Source organism: Nerophis ophidion, linkage group LG10 (genome assembly GCF_033978795.1).
Source record: "Nerophis ophidion isolate RoL-2023_Sa linkage group LG10, RoL_Noph_v1.0, whole genome shotgun sequence".
Lineage (NCBI taxonomy): Eukaryota > Metazoa > Chordata > Actinopteri > Syngnathiformes > Syngnathidae > Nerophis > Nerophis ophidion.
Genome location: NC_084620.1, coordinates 29,254,787 through 29,269,810, shown reverse-complemented (window position 1 = coordinate 29,269,810; position 15,024 = coordinate 29,254,787). Strand labels below are relative to the sequence as shown.

Below are 15,024 nucleotides of genomic sequence, written 5' to 3'. Positions count from 1 at the left end.
GACACATCTTCCAAATCGTCCTTCTTTTACTTTCTTCCTCGCACACACGCTTTCTCCCTCACTTCCAGGAATGTGGTGTTTAGGAGCAGCTGAGAGCAGGAATGCTGCTGATACAAGCCCATACACAACCCAGCGGGAGGGATCCTCCTACACATGACACACACACACACACACACACACACACACACACACACACACACACTTGAAACACAACCAAAAGTAACCCCAAAGTGTGATCATCCCTACGCATGAAACTGCACGTTCTGGGATGTTAACCGGCCTGTTGCTGTAACAATGCAGGGTGGAAATGTCTGGCCCCCTGGGCACAACATACCTTGTCTTTTAAGCGCCTAATTAAAAGGTAGAGCCTGTGTAAAATGCATTTGTTATCTTATCATATAATGGCAATTGGGGCCATTTTTACATGCAATTACTAACATTGCGGTTTTATGTCCAACTCTCTATTTATTTTCAAGCAGAGTAAACATTGTCCACTGGCATCACCTAGGGGTCGACAGCTGTGATGCAGCTAATGACGTCATTAGGCATCATATCCTCAGGAGAAACAAGCATCCACTGCAGAGGACACTGGCACTTAGAAGGAATAGATGAGAGAACATGACGAATATATTTAGTAAAATGAAGAACATTTAGTAGATTCAGTGTGTATTTCCATGAAATATATGATAATATAATAATTGTGTATAATTAATGGCACAAACTGAGAAACGTTGAATAAATGAGGCACTTTACCCCAAAGTTTTATTTATTACGATCCCAGTGTACAAAGTGTGAAATCCAACATGACAAATCACAACAATAAAACCTGAATTAAACATGAATATGATAAAAACATGGATTGTACACATGAACATAATAAAAAAGACCTCAGGGAAAGTGGAGGGAAAAAGACAAAATAAATTAGCTAGAAAACTTTGGCCCACATACAGAAGTGTTTGAAATAAATAAAACGCTGCGTAAGACGTTCAAGAAGTCTTCAGCACTTCAAATTTTATACAACAAACTTTATACAATCAAGTACAAACTGGTAAATGGTGGATCTGAGCAGACCACACCAAAGTGAAATGAAGTAGAAAAAGGTGGAACATGTTTGTTGAAAAACAATATTTTCCAGAGGAAGACGGCGAGTGTCTGTGACTCACCATTGAGGACACACTCATATGTTCATGTGTCTTCTCACTCAGAGAGGGCTGGACATGCCCAAATATGGCAACAGGAAGGAGCTGCCCAGCACAGACGTTTACTTCACAGTTTCTTCTTCTTCTTCTATAATTTGGCACCGCGATAAAGGACGTTTTTAACTACGAGTCTGCATCACAGAGAGCAATTGTTAGACATCCCACAATATTTGGAGGGTTTTAACAACTTATATTTTTTTGTTGGCAAACATTTTTTTTTAAAATGCTTTCAACTGTGGACTACCATTTGCAGAAAATTTAAATGGTTATTTTATATGAGTTATTTCTGACTGATTCTATATTTTATTGCATGTAAAACTAGCGTTAATTGTGAATAAAAAGCAGATGGTTTAAGGTCTTACCTATGACATCAGCTGAATCATCGGGCTGTGGTTCGGAGCCGACATAATTGGTGCCAAATATCTTCACCAGCTGGTCGAAAAACTTGCACTCCTGTTTGTCCCCTCTGGAAAGAAGACGTTGTCAAAGCTGGTTGTCACAAGACAACATAACTTACTGAGTCTGCGCTACACTCACGCTTTGCCGTCGAGGAATTGTCGAAATCTATACTTGAGCTTTCTGATTCGGGTCTGGCACTGCTGGGGTGTGCGCTGATAGCCTTGGTTGGTCAAGGTTTCAGAGATCTGCTCGAAGATGTGCTTGTTCTTGGTGCAGCTCTTCAGCGTGTTCTGCACATCTTCGCTCCCCCACATGCTCAGGAGGATTTGTGTCTCGCCGTCGCTCCACGGGTGCCTGGAGTTGTCAGCCAGCCACTGGATGCCTGGGGCGAGCACCAGATCTGGACGGCGGGGAGAGGCATGTGGGTTATATCAGCTCCAGCAATGCTGAGTAAGATTAAAAGTTTACCTTGGATGGGTTCATACATGTCCTCATCAGGCTCGTCTGGGACTGAAGTGTCGGCTTTTAACTCCCTCCTGAAGATCTGTTCCATCTCTCTGAAGAATTTAAAGTCCATTCTGTGGGGAAATGCAACATAAAATACGATACAACATTCTGGAAAAAGTAGCAGGTGGTTAAGGTGAAGCTAACTTTTCGTGAAGGAAGCCATATTTAAGGCGCTTGATGCGAGTGTAGCACTGCTCTGTGGTCCTTGTGTATCCACGATTGCCCATCTTCTCAGAGATGAACTCAAATACGTGGCGGTTCTTCAGGCATCCCCTCAACGTGAGCTGGACATTGTCCTCCCCCCAGATCTCCAGCAGGGTGCGGGTCTCATGGTCCGACCACGGTGTCTTCCTGCCCGGGTCGGGCAGCGGGTGGCTGGTGGAGGGCTGCTCATCTAACGAGAAGGAAAAACACATCATTTGAGACACTTCGTAAAATAAAATTTGAGGAGACTGGACGTACAGAGGACTGGGAAAGTGTCTTCGAGAGGTTGCATGTGAACTTCACCAGAGGAAGCGTCCACATCATTGGGCACACAGTTGTCCCCCAGCACCGACGCAATGAGGTTGAAGTAGCGGAAGGGTCCAGATCGCCCATCTCTAAGGAAAAATAGTTGTAAAAAACTGTTGTTAGACCAACGGCAGACACCTTTAGGCCCGACTACTTTGCTGGCTTAATGGTGGGATGTAGAAATAATTAGATATGTCCGATATGGGCTTTTTTGCCAATATCCCGATATTGTCCAACTCTTAATTACCGATATTAACCAATACCGATACATACAGTCGTGGAATTAACACATTTTTATGCTTAATTTTGTTGTGATGCTCTGCTGGATGCATTAAACAATGTAACAAGGTTTTCCTAAATAAATCAACTCAAGTTATGGAAAAAAATGGAACATGGAACTGCCATATTTATTATTGAAGTCACAAAGTGCACTATTTCTTTTAACATGCCTAAAAACAGCAGCTTGGAATTTGGGACATGCTCTCCTGAGAGAGCATGAGGAGGTTAAGCTGGGCGGGGTTGGGGGTGGGGAGGGGGTGTATATTGTAGCGTCCCGGAAGAGTTAGTGCTGCAATGGGTTCTGGGTATTTGTTCTGTTGTGTTCCGGTGCGGATGTTCTCCCGAAATGTGATTGTCGTTCTTGTTCGTTCTTGTTTGGTGTGGGTTCACAGTGTGGTGCATATTTGTAACAGTGTTAAAGTTGTTTATACGACCACCCTCAGTGTGACCTGTATGGTTGTTGACCAAGTATGTCTTGCGTTCACTTGTGTGTATGAAAAGCCATAGATATTATCCGACTGGGCCGGCACGCAAAGGCAGTGCCTTTAAGGTTTATTGGCGCTCTGTATTTCTCTCTACGTCCGTGTACACAGAGGCGTTTTAAAAAGTCATGAATTTTACTTTTTGAAACAGATACCGATAATTTTGAAACCGATACCGATAATTTCCGATAATACATTTTAAAAGCATTTATTGACCGGTAACACCGGACATCTCTAGAAATAATCAACGGGAACAGAAAGAGACAGAAGTTTTTTCGAGTTATTTGTGTATTTCAGACCCAACTAGTTCTCTGACTTTAAACTGCTAATGTCACAACTAAAAACAGTGTGTCTGTATTTGTAACAAGTGCAAATGTAATTAAAAGAAACAAACCGAATAAGTAGTTAATATCTGTCGCTTACAAAGCACACAACAACATTCACAGATAAGCCATGCCATTTAAAGTCATGTTGTCATGACAGAACATTATTCCATGATGGCTAACTTCAGTTGATATCATTAGCTGACAACAAACATAACTAATGCATGTTTGTGGCCGTTTAGAACACTTGGCGCCCTACAGGCAGCCGTGCAAAAGTTGCAAACATTCCCTTTAGGGGTCTGATACACAAATGCATAAACAGAAAGAGCAAAATTGATGGGAGTGAGGCTCCCCAACGTATACAGAAAGATATCCTCTAACTTTGTTACCTTTGTCAGGTGGAGCCTTCTGTGACAGAATTGGAATGTGAGGAAGTTCTACACCCTTCTCTTTAAAAACACTTGTGTACCTGCGGCTGTTGCAGTGCCGCTTGTAGGTCTTCTTTAGCGCTTTGATTCGGATCTGGCACTGCTCGGCGCTCCTCATGTAGCCGACAGTGGCCAGCCTTTCTGCAATGTCTGCATATATATGCCCATTGCGGATGCAGGTCTTCAAGTTGTGCTGCACGTCGTCTGCAGCCCAAATATCCAGCAGGGCCTCGGTCTCCTGCTCATTCCAATGAGTGTTCAGGTTGTCTGTTCCTGCGGCGATTAAACAAAAAGCTGGTGAAAAGGCTACATAGCGTGCGAAGAGATGCATTTCGTACCTGCGTCCTGCTCGTCTTTTTCCTCGTAGTCATCAAGCGACACCACGTCCACCCCGAACACTTGCTGCAGCTGACTGTAGAACTTGTCTTCTACTCTTTGCCCACATCTAAAAGCAAGGACAAGCATGACTTTCTGCATCACGAACTTAAAGGCCAACTTATGAACAAACTTACTTCTCGCCCTCATAACACTGAATAAAGTTGTCCTTCAGCAACTTGACTTTTTGGTGGCACTGCTCCGGTGTTTTGCTGTATCCAAGGTCGTGCATCCGCCCGGAAATTTCCGCATAAACATGCCCGTTGGACACAAAGCCACTTAGTGACCTCTGCACCTCCGCCTCCCCCCAGATGTCGATCAGCACTGACGTTTCCTCGTCCGACCAGCAGGCGGCTGCAGCTCTGCTTACTCCCTCTGACAGATCAGACACTTTGCTGAAACTTTTTCTGAAAGCAAAGTGGTCATCTGCCGAGTTGAAAAAGTCTACCTGTTTCCATCACCGAGTCGCCATTGGAGTCTTCAGAAATCTCAATGGGGTCTGTGACCGTGGCCGAAGATGTGGACGGTCGCTTGTCCAAGATTTGTTCCATCAAATCAAAGAATTTGAAGTTGACTTGGTCACTACTGGAAGAGCTGCAGAGTACAAGAAAAGTACAGTAAAACTCATGTATGTCAGCAACACATCTTAACATCACATCAAGTCCTGGACCGCTTATCTTATTGATATTACTACAAAACCTAAGTTGACGTTCACATTACTTTTGAACGTGTGTTATGAAGTTGTTAACTTCCTCTTTGTCGCTAAGCAGCATACTGTCTAGTGACACGTGCACATAGTGACTTCCTGTTCAATGCAAAATAAAAGCAAGGCAGTTTTAACCTGGATTCTACAACCATTTATACATTTTCTAAGATTGTTTACCCCTGAAATAAATAAAAGAAAGGTTTATTGTCATTGTAGTCCAGACGTACTGTATTAAAAATAAAAACAGCAGCTCTGTTAGATGAGACTATAAAATACTGACTGTGCACAAATCTGCCTTTTGTTGGCGTTTACAAAACAGCAAGACTCCACACTTTAAACTAGCAAATGCCGTTGGGCAACTTTTCTTCTTCTACTTCTGTAAAAAGTAAATCTGCAAGTAACAGTTTTGATTCTGATATACATACATAAATATACTGTATAAATATACGGGTGGTGGCTGCTGGTCTTTCAAGTATGGGAAGCTTGTTTTCAGCTACTCTCTAAGCCTGAGTGCAGTCTCCAATAACAATAAAAAGATATATAGAGATGCTAGATTTTACATAGAAAACGTCACTTACGGTATTATAAATTTCTTTATATCAACATCGAACAACAGAATGAAACTTGAAAAAGCTCTGGCAGTGGTTTATAGTTCAAGATCGCAGAGTCACTTTTTTTGCTGCCAATCAAAGTGGAAGTTGGCCGACGGTTCATTCAATCATCATGCGGAAGCTGATCGTCCGACTTTCCATACACTTCCAGAGACGCTCATCGTCCAATGGGCGGGACAAAGCAGAAGATTTTTCTAATGACTGTCTAGTCTGGCTATTGTGGAACAACCTACTCTATGCTCCCCAAATGAAGTCCATGGACGCTCACCTTCAACACTGATTAATGCAGTGTGACGCTACCACAATCAATGATAGGAAATGAGCACAGTTTTGGCATATACTGCTAAGGATATATTGAACATACAGATGTTGAATACATTAAAAACCCACCTAATGCTTTCCCGGCACTGCCAATAGCTGGACTTTAGCCGCTTGATTCTGGTGTGGCACTGGTCGGCGGTGCGGGTGAAGCCGTGCACTGCAAGTTTCTCCGATATTTCACTAAAAATGTGAACATTAGGCGGATAGCCTCTGGTGTTATGCAGGATCTTAATGGAAGACACATAAAAATAACTCAACCATGACTTGATTAAGTAGATGTGATAGCAACAAAATCTACCTGCGATTCTCCCCAAAGCTCCAGGAGAATGATGGTCTCTTTGTCGGACCACGGCACTTTCTTCCTGTCGTCTTGAAGGCTGACAAGAGACACTGAAGATAGAAAAGAGTAAAAATAAAGGGATGAAAAAAATATATACTTTTGTCCACACCAATTTGCGTTACTAACCCAATAATGTCCACACAAAAACTTTTACAGGCTTTCTGCGATGCGCAATTCGTCCAATCAAAAGCCACAAAAAGCAATACAGTGATATATTAACACATATTACTTGTACAATAACATGTTCATTAGCTTTCAAATCAGCCCACACTTTCTTAATCACTTGTGCGCATTATAAAAGGCACACACAACAGACGCCACACAAAATAAACACTATTACGTAAATACACTGGTACCTCCAGATACATATTGAAATGGTTCTGTAAAGCAGTTTATACTTTAAAAAACTTGTATTGTGAATCAGTGTTGACCATTGATTTTAGATAACATCCATTTACCAGAATCTGTGCTTGGCCCCTAAAACATCAACATTATCACATGTAACATACTTTTTAAAAATGAAAAAAATATATAGAAGATAAATATTGTATCATACAATACAATAGAATATAATACCAACAAATACAGTAATTGTATGAAGTAAAAAAATAATGAACAGCTGCTTCTCTGTCAAACACTCAGCAGCTTCTTCACATTTTCATGCATAAATGTTTAGATATTGTTTTAAAATCCTTATCGACTCATTCTGCTTTACTGTGGTGCAGACTAGCAGTGCTACGCACCAACTGCTTCACCGAGTTTGCTCGTTACATGCGCTGTCATGTTTATGATAAGCTCTTCATTTACAAACCCCGTTTCCATATGCGTTGGGAAATTGCGTTAGATGTAAATATAAACAGAATACAATGATTTGCAAATCATTTTCAACTCATATTCGGTTGAATATGCTACAATGACAACATATTTAATGTTCAAACTGTTAACCAGTTTTTTTTTGTGCAAATAATCATTAAATTTAGAATTTGATGCCAGCAACACGTGACAAAGAAGTTGGGAATGGTGGCAATAAATACTGATAAAGTTGAGGAATGCTCATCAAACACTTATATGGAACATCCCACAGGTGTACAGGCTAATTGGGAACTGTTGGGTGCCATGATTGGGTATAAAAGCAGCTTCCAAGAAATGTTAAGTAATTCACAAACAAGGATAGGGTGAGGGTCACCAATTTGTAAGCAAATTGTCGAACAGTTTTAGAACAACATTTCTCAACGAGCTATTGCAAGGAATTAAGGGATTTTACCATATACGGTCCGTAAAATCCTCAAAAAGTTCAGAGAATCTGGAGAAATTACTGCACGTAAGCGGATCCCTCAGGCGGTACTGCTTCAAAAACCGACATCAGTGTGTAAAGAATATCACCACATGGGCTCAGGAACACTTCATAAAACCACTGTCAGTAACTACAGTTGGTTGCTACATCTGTAAGTGCAAGTTAAAACTCTACTATGCAAAGCCAAACCCATTTATCAACAATATCCTGAAACGCCGCCGGCTTGGCTGGGCTCAAGCTCACCTAAGATGGACCGATGCAAAGTGGAAAGGTATTCTGTGGTCTGACAAGTCCACATTTCAAATTATATTTGGAAACAGAAGACGTGGTGTCCTCCAGAACAAAGAGGAAAATAACCATTCGGATTGTTATAGGCGCAAAGTTCAAAAGCCAGCATCTGTGATGGTATGGGGTTGTATTAGTGCCCAAGGCATGGGTAACTTACACATCTGCTTATTTCAGCAAGACAAGTGTTACAACAGCGTGGCTCAGTAAAAAAAGAGTGCGGGTACTTTCCTGGCCCGCCTGCAGTCCAGACCTGTCTCCCATCAAAAATGTGTGGCGCATAATGAAGCGTAAAATACGACAGCTGAGACCCCGGACTGTTGAACAACTGAAGCTCTACATAAAACAAGAATGGGAAAGAATTCCACTTTCAAAGCTTCAACAATTAGTTTCCTCAGTTCCGAAACGTTTATTGAGTGTTGTTAAAAGAATAAGTGATGTAACACAGTGGTGAACATGCCCTTTCCCAACTACTTTGGCACGTGTTTCAACCATGAAATTCAAAGTTAATTATTATTTGCAAAAAAAAATAAAGTTTATGAGTTTGAACATCAAATATCTTGTCTTTGTAGTGCATTCAATTGAATATGGGTTGAAATGGATTTGCAAATGATTGTATTTCGTTTATATTTACATCTAACACAAATTCCCAACTCATATGGAAACAGGGTTTGTAGTTCAATGAATATTATCAAGTTATTCTTCTCAGCTCTGTCTTCCTCTCACTCTCTCTTCTTTCCCATACTTGAAAAACAAAGTTATGTCCATCTTTAGCTTTAAGCTAGTGTTAGCTACAAGCTAATGCTAGTGAGTAAAACAATGTTTTGGTCGGATCTTAAAAGGCTCATCAGTATATTTTTACGCCAGCAGGTAGTGGGGAGGCTCGCATGACAACCAACCAAGACACAGTTCGTACCCTAATACAACTCATAATTAAAAGGAACTTGTATCCTGAGTTGCTGTAACTTCATAAGGCTTAGAACATAAAATGTCACATTTCTTATAAAACAAACCATATAGCTCTGTTTTACCCAACCACAAAGTCAACACTGAAGCTGGAGTTTTTCATAAGCTGCATTTTAAGGACAAAAACGTACATTTGCGTGTGGACCAGAGGCCAAAAACACGGACAAAAATAAAAAAAATATGCTGGTTGTTGTGAACATAGCCTTTGTTTGTCCTTACCGACGTCCTGAATTGTGCACGAAGGAGAGAAGTTGTCGTCAGGCTCTGCTGGTGTATCATTCGTTGCCGGGTGTTCCTTCAATAAAAATCTGGCCAGTTGGTTGTAAAACTTGCAGGGGACTTGCTCCAGACCCTTCATACTTTAGAGAAGCGACCAAAAATTAATCAAGCTGGACGTAACGTAAGTCATTGACGTCTTTTCAGAAGTGCACATACTTGCTTTCGTAGCACTGCCTGAAATTAGATTTCAGCCGCTTGAGCCTGGTCTGACACTGTTCAGGGGTTCTAGAAAAGCCAAGGGCCGCCATTTTGTTGGAGAGGATGGAGAACATGTGCATGGTTCTGTTACTTCCTTTCAACTCCTGTTGGATCTTTTCTTGACCCCACGTGTTGATGAGGGCCAGCGTCTCAGACTCCGTCCACGGCATGTTTCTAGTCCCTTGGAGAAAAAAAAGTGTAATCACTGCCCAGAAAATGTCAACAAAATGTTGGAAACGTACCCATTCCCTGATTGCTTTGCCCGACAAACTGCAAGTCCTCATCACCATCCCTTGACTCTTCGTCGTCAACAACCTCGTCCACATCATACACCGTGTCCGGAGCAGTACAGGAAATATTGGAGCCAAGTATCCGCTCCATTTGCTCTTGGAATTTATATTCCAGTCTGGAACTGCTTCTGAGGAAAATAAAATGACAGTAAACACGAACAAGGATTAGGAAAAAAAAAAACAACAAGTTAAAGTACCACTGATAGTCACCCACACTAGACGTGGTGAAATTACCCTCTGCATTTGACTCATCCCCTTGTTCCACCCCCAAGGAGGTGAGGGGAGCAGTGAGCAGCAGCGGTGGCCACGCTCAGGAATCTGTTTGGCGATTTAACACCCAATCCCAACGCTTGATGCTGAGTGCCAAGCAGAGAAGTAATGGGTCCCATTTTTATAATCTTTGGTATGACTTGCCTGGGGTTTGAACTCACGACCTACCAATCTCAGGGCGGATACTCTCTAACCACAAGGCCACTGAGCATGTAACACTCACCTATTTTGGCGAAAGCCCTTCTTGAGGCGTTTGATGCGTGTCTGACACTGCTCCACCGTTCTAATGAAGCCCCCCTCGGCCATCTTCTGGGCAATCTGGACGTAAATGTGGCGGTTCTTTAGGCAGCATTTCAAGGCCTGTTGCACAGAGTCGCTGCCCCAAATATCCAGCAGATATAGGGTCTCCTCTTCCGACCAGGGAACCTTTGTGTCCACCACTGCTAGGACGGGACCCTCGCGAGAATCTAAAAGAAAAGCAGAAAAAGTCAACATGCAGCAAATCCCAGCAGAAATGTTGATTCTCGTACAAACCTGTATAGTCTCCCCATATGGATATGAGAGGGGATTCACCAGAATTCTCATCATCCACTGAAGAATCTCTGCAATGACAATGCATTGCTTGATTCACACTAAGAAATATTAAACTAGCATTAAATTGTTGATTATGTTCTGTTTTAAAACCAGTGATGCTAGCATGCTAATGCGGCTGGACCATGCAGTGTGTCTTACAAAAACGACGAGGCCTCTGGTGGCAGCTTAGGGTTCTCAACCACGCCGCAGCCACTACCGCTCAGTTTCCTCTTCCTGAGTGCCCGACCTCCTCTGAAGCTTTGGCTGAGTAGCTCGCCGTCTGCCGGCACGTTTGCCGGCACGTCTGCCGGCACATATGCCGGCACGTCTGCCGGCACATCTGCCTCAGTATCGTTGGACGCCGTAAGGTCGATGGTTTCCTCGCACGGTGCCCCGCTCGTCTTTTGAGAAAAGTTCCTCGCCTGAAGCGGGCTTTCCGTGTTGGTGGAGACGTGATGCTCCGAGGGTCTGGGGTCTCTGTGAGCGGGCAGGTAGGAGGTAACTTCGGTGGGGGCTTTAGTCCCAGGAGGCAGGGACATGGAGGTGAGGATGCAGTCGTCCATGGGTAATAATCTGGGATCTACAGGGCAGTGTGAAGATTCAAAACATGGAGCCTAAAAAAGTGCTATTAAGGCGCTTGTACCTTTCTCTTCAAAATGACCAAGGTTTCTGTGGTGTTCAAGTAGCGCCTTCATGTCCGCTGGTGGGAAAAATGTTTGTAAACAGTCGCTGAGGAAGGACGGGGCGTCTCCAAGCAAAGCGGCCAACTGAAAGAAGAGGACAAGACTAAGGAATAGTCGGTGATATTCGATACAATCTCAGCACAAATAAGCCACCTGTGTGAAGTCCGGAACAGGAAGGAGCTCCTCCAGTCTGGATATGAACTCCCACACAAGCATCTCCAGTGCAGCATCAAACTTTGGTCCAAAGTATGAAAGAAAGGTCTCCTAACATTACAAAAAAATAAACTTTAACTATTTTACAGGTTTGGATATTTCAGTTTTATTGTCTTACCTCAAAAAAGTATTTCCTCTCTCCTGGGTCCTCTAGTAATGAGTGAACCAGCTCCACAAAGTTGACTTCAGACTCCTCCACTAGGTCTATGGTACTCTAGTAAACATTACGTAAAATTAAAAGTGTAGCTACATGTATTTATTTACGCTTCTCTTACATGGTTATCCTTGGCTGTGCTGACAGGCGCCTTAATTCTATCCAGATGTGGCTGCATGGTCTGCATGTCCACCGGCTGCTCACCGCGACACAACTCCAGAACAAGCTAGAAAGAAAACAAAAAGTGTGTAAATGCCGCATTAGTGCATGAAGAACAGAGACATGGCTTATTAGCACTAACCCTGGCCCTGAGTCCCAGTATGAGCTGAGCCCTCTGACTGTAGCTCATCAGCTCAGGGACCAGCTCCGTCACCATGGTAACAAACTCCTCCAGCATGCCGTAGTGGTCCACGAGTCCCTGCTGCACGATGCGCCACATAGCTGCTGAGAGCAGCTGCAAGGGCGGGGCCAGGAGGCGGAGGTAATGCACTGGGAGGTCATTAGCTGGAGTGGGTGAGGCAGAAAACATCATTCATTTTGCGACCATTCACCATCTGAACATAAACATTGTATTTTCTGAGATAATCTGAATATTTAATCAAATCTTTGGACTTCCTTAAAAATATATATGTAGTATTTGCTTGCAACATGCTAATTCCCCCAGTTAGCTGCAGTTGGAAGTTGTCCATGAACAAGCACATAATAAAATAAATTGTTGTCGATAATTACAGATATGTTCTCTTTAGGACGTTTAAAGCGATTTTTGTGACACAGCCACATGTCTTATTGTCAAAAGGTGTCATTTTATAGGTTCACACTAATATTTTTTTAAAGGAATAGCCCAGCAAGAATGCTAACTTCCCCCAAAAGAGCCATTTAGCTGGAGCAGTGGTTCTCAAATGGGGGTACGCGTACCCCTGGGGGTACTTGAAGGTATGCCAAAGGGTATGTGAGATTTTTCAAAAATATTCTAAAAATAGCAACAATTCAAAAATCCTTTATAAATATATTAATTGAATACAACTTCAACAAAATATGAATGTAACTACATAAACTGTGAAAAGAAATGCAAAAATGCAATATTTAGTGTTGACAGCTAGATTTTTTGTGGACATGTTCCATAAATATTGATGTTAAAGATTTCTTTTTTTGTGAAGAAATGTTTAGAATTAAGTTCATGAATCCAGATGGATCTCTATTACAATCCCCAAAGAGGGCACTTTAAGTTGATGATTACTTCTATGTGTAGAAATCTTTATTTATAATTGAATCACTTGTTTATTTTTAACAAGTTTTTAGTTATTTTTATATCTTTTTTTTTCAAATCGTTCAAGAAATACCACAACAAATGAGCAATATTTTGCACTGTTATACAATTTAATAAACCAGAAACTGATGACATAGTGCCGTATTTTACTTCTTTATCTCTTTTTTCAACCAAAAATGTTTTGCTCTGATTAGGGGGTTCTTGAATTAAAAAAAAATTCGCAGGGGTACGTCACTAAAAAAAAAAAAAGGTTGAGAACCACTGAGCTGGAGTACATCAAAAACCATGAGGTACCTGTAAACAAACTGATCAAAACAGCACCACATTGGTAAGTTAATTATTGAATTCCTAAATTATTTGTCAAATCAGTTGTATTTATGATGCTTAAAATTGATCGTTTTAACTTATTTAGGGATCTCAAACAAAACTATGTAATGTTTGCATTATTATGTGAAATTGGTCAAAATGTATATGCAAAAAAAGAGACATTGAGCTGAGTAGAATTGTCAGAAACCCAAAGTAAACAAATTTTGAAAACAAGCGAGGATACTCTTTAAAGAGAAGTTGGCATCTTTGACACTAAATGTGATGCAAAAACAATTGTATTTGATCCTAACTTCTCCTGAAAGAGCATTATAGCTACAGCACATTTAACACAGGAAGTTGCCCATAAACAAAAAACATAAACATTAATTGGAGCTAATTATGTCAGATTAGTCTTCTTCAATATGTTTAAGGGGCTTTTTTTTTGTACAAACACGCCTGTGTCTCTCCATCCTTAAGCATCCTGCTCGCTAACATGAGTGGTTGACAAACATATCCTCTTCACCAGCAGGCCTGCTTGCAATCATTCACAGAACATTCATCAGATAATAAATGGGCAAAAAGACAAACATCAGCTGCAAATACTAAAGAAGAGGCGACGCTTAACAACGGCTGCACACTTCACATGCTAATTTGCCTTGTTCGCATCAGCAGACACACAAGCGGGGACTTGAACGCATCACCGCCGTCTCCTGGTTACCCACAAGCGTCCCAAGATGTCAACACAAACGACAAATAAGCCACATTCGTGTGGATTTGTATTTTAAAATGATAAGCACGCACCTCTATTGCTGCCATTTTCAGCTCCTCGTTTTATTTCCATTTAGCAGCGGACTGTCAAACCCAAGCAAAACCCTCACTCGGGTTGGGAGGACGTTGAGGGCCACAAAAATGGGACAATAATTATCAAACTCTGCCAGCTTGTGGTGACAAATGAGATTAGCTTTGTTTAGGCTGGAAGCACCGCCGGGGTCTTGTTTTTGGCCTGTAATGGGAGGAGAAACGGAACAATGGTCGCTGGTCTCATCCGCTTCAGTCCAGATCACAAAACCGTTCCTGGTTCCTGGTTGGCTGACGAAGACCGGAACCAACCTGTTGTCCCGCATTGTGACGCTAGGAGGCGACGTCGCTTTTCAAATCCACTTCCGGTTTGAGCTGACTTCATGCCGACCCACAAGGCTATAAATCAACACAAAACATTCGGCAGAACATCTGTCGCTTCATGCTGGACAATATTCATGACCCATTTTTGCTTTGTTTTAAAGATGTGCTATTTGGATGTATTTACCATGAATTGATTAACGTGGACCCCGACTTAAAGAAGTTGAAAAACTTATTTGGGTGTTACCATTTAGTGGTCAATTGTACGGAATATGTACTGAACTGTGCAATCTACTAATAAAAATATCAATCAATCAATCAAAAACACTGTATGAAAAACAATTTGAAAATGAATTTCACCTTTGCAACCTATTATACTATTGGCTGAGTGTTATATTCATAAATGTAAGTTTCTCAATACCCGACCTGTTTTTGGTGCCTTTAAAAAAGAATTAGAACTTTACTTTGAAACGCTCTCTACCTCCAACAACCAAACAGCTGTGAAAACTATGATGCTGTGCTCCAAATTTGGATTATTTACGGAACTTGTGTGAGCCTATGGCTTTACACTTTGTTACATATACATATATATATATATATATATATGTAGAAATATATCCATCCATTTTCTACCGCTTATTTACCTT

At 41.6% G+C, this 15,024-nt stretch overlaps 1 protein-coding gene across 2 annotated transcripts; it reads right to left on the bottom strand.

Annotated features, from left to right (window-relative positions):
- Positions 1-731: 731 nt before the first annotated feature.
- Positions 732-14,368, bottom strand: zgc:113263 (uncharacterized protein LOC503753 homolog). 2 transcript variants are annotated; one of them, XM_061913303.1, is made up of 24 exons: positions 14,060-14,368; positions 11,987-12,189; positions 11,807-11,911; positions 11,650-11,745; positions 11,472-11,582; positions 11,279-11,402; positions 10,795-11,215; positions 10,597-10,664; positions 10,286-10,529; positions 9,745-9,920; positions 9,461-9,683; positions 9,245-9,384; positions 6,439-6,530; positions 6,210-6,367; positions 4,951-5,096; positions 4,640-4,877; positions 4,466-4,572; positions 4,169-4,400; positions 2,568-2,704; positions 2,250-2,499; positions 2,067-2,176; positions 1,737-1,998; positions 1,562-1,665; positions 732-1,330 (listed from the first exon to the last, which is right to left on the bottom strand). In XM_061913303.1, exons 1-24 carry the CDS (start codon positions 14,097-14,099, stop codon positions 1,323-1,325), a joined length of 3,795 nt encoding a protein of 1,264 aa, XP_061769287.1. In that variant the 5' UTR covers positions 14,100-14,368; the 3' UTR covers positions 732-1,322. The 2 variants fall into 2 exon arrangements, with proteins under 2 accessions (XP_061769287.1, XP_061769288.1); XM_061913304.1 differs by having other exon boundaries at positions 9,745-9,917.
- Between the last annotated feature and the right edge of the window lie 656 nt (positions 14,369-15,024).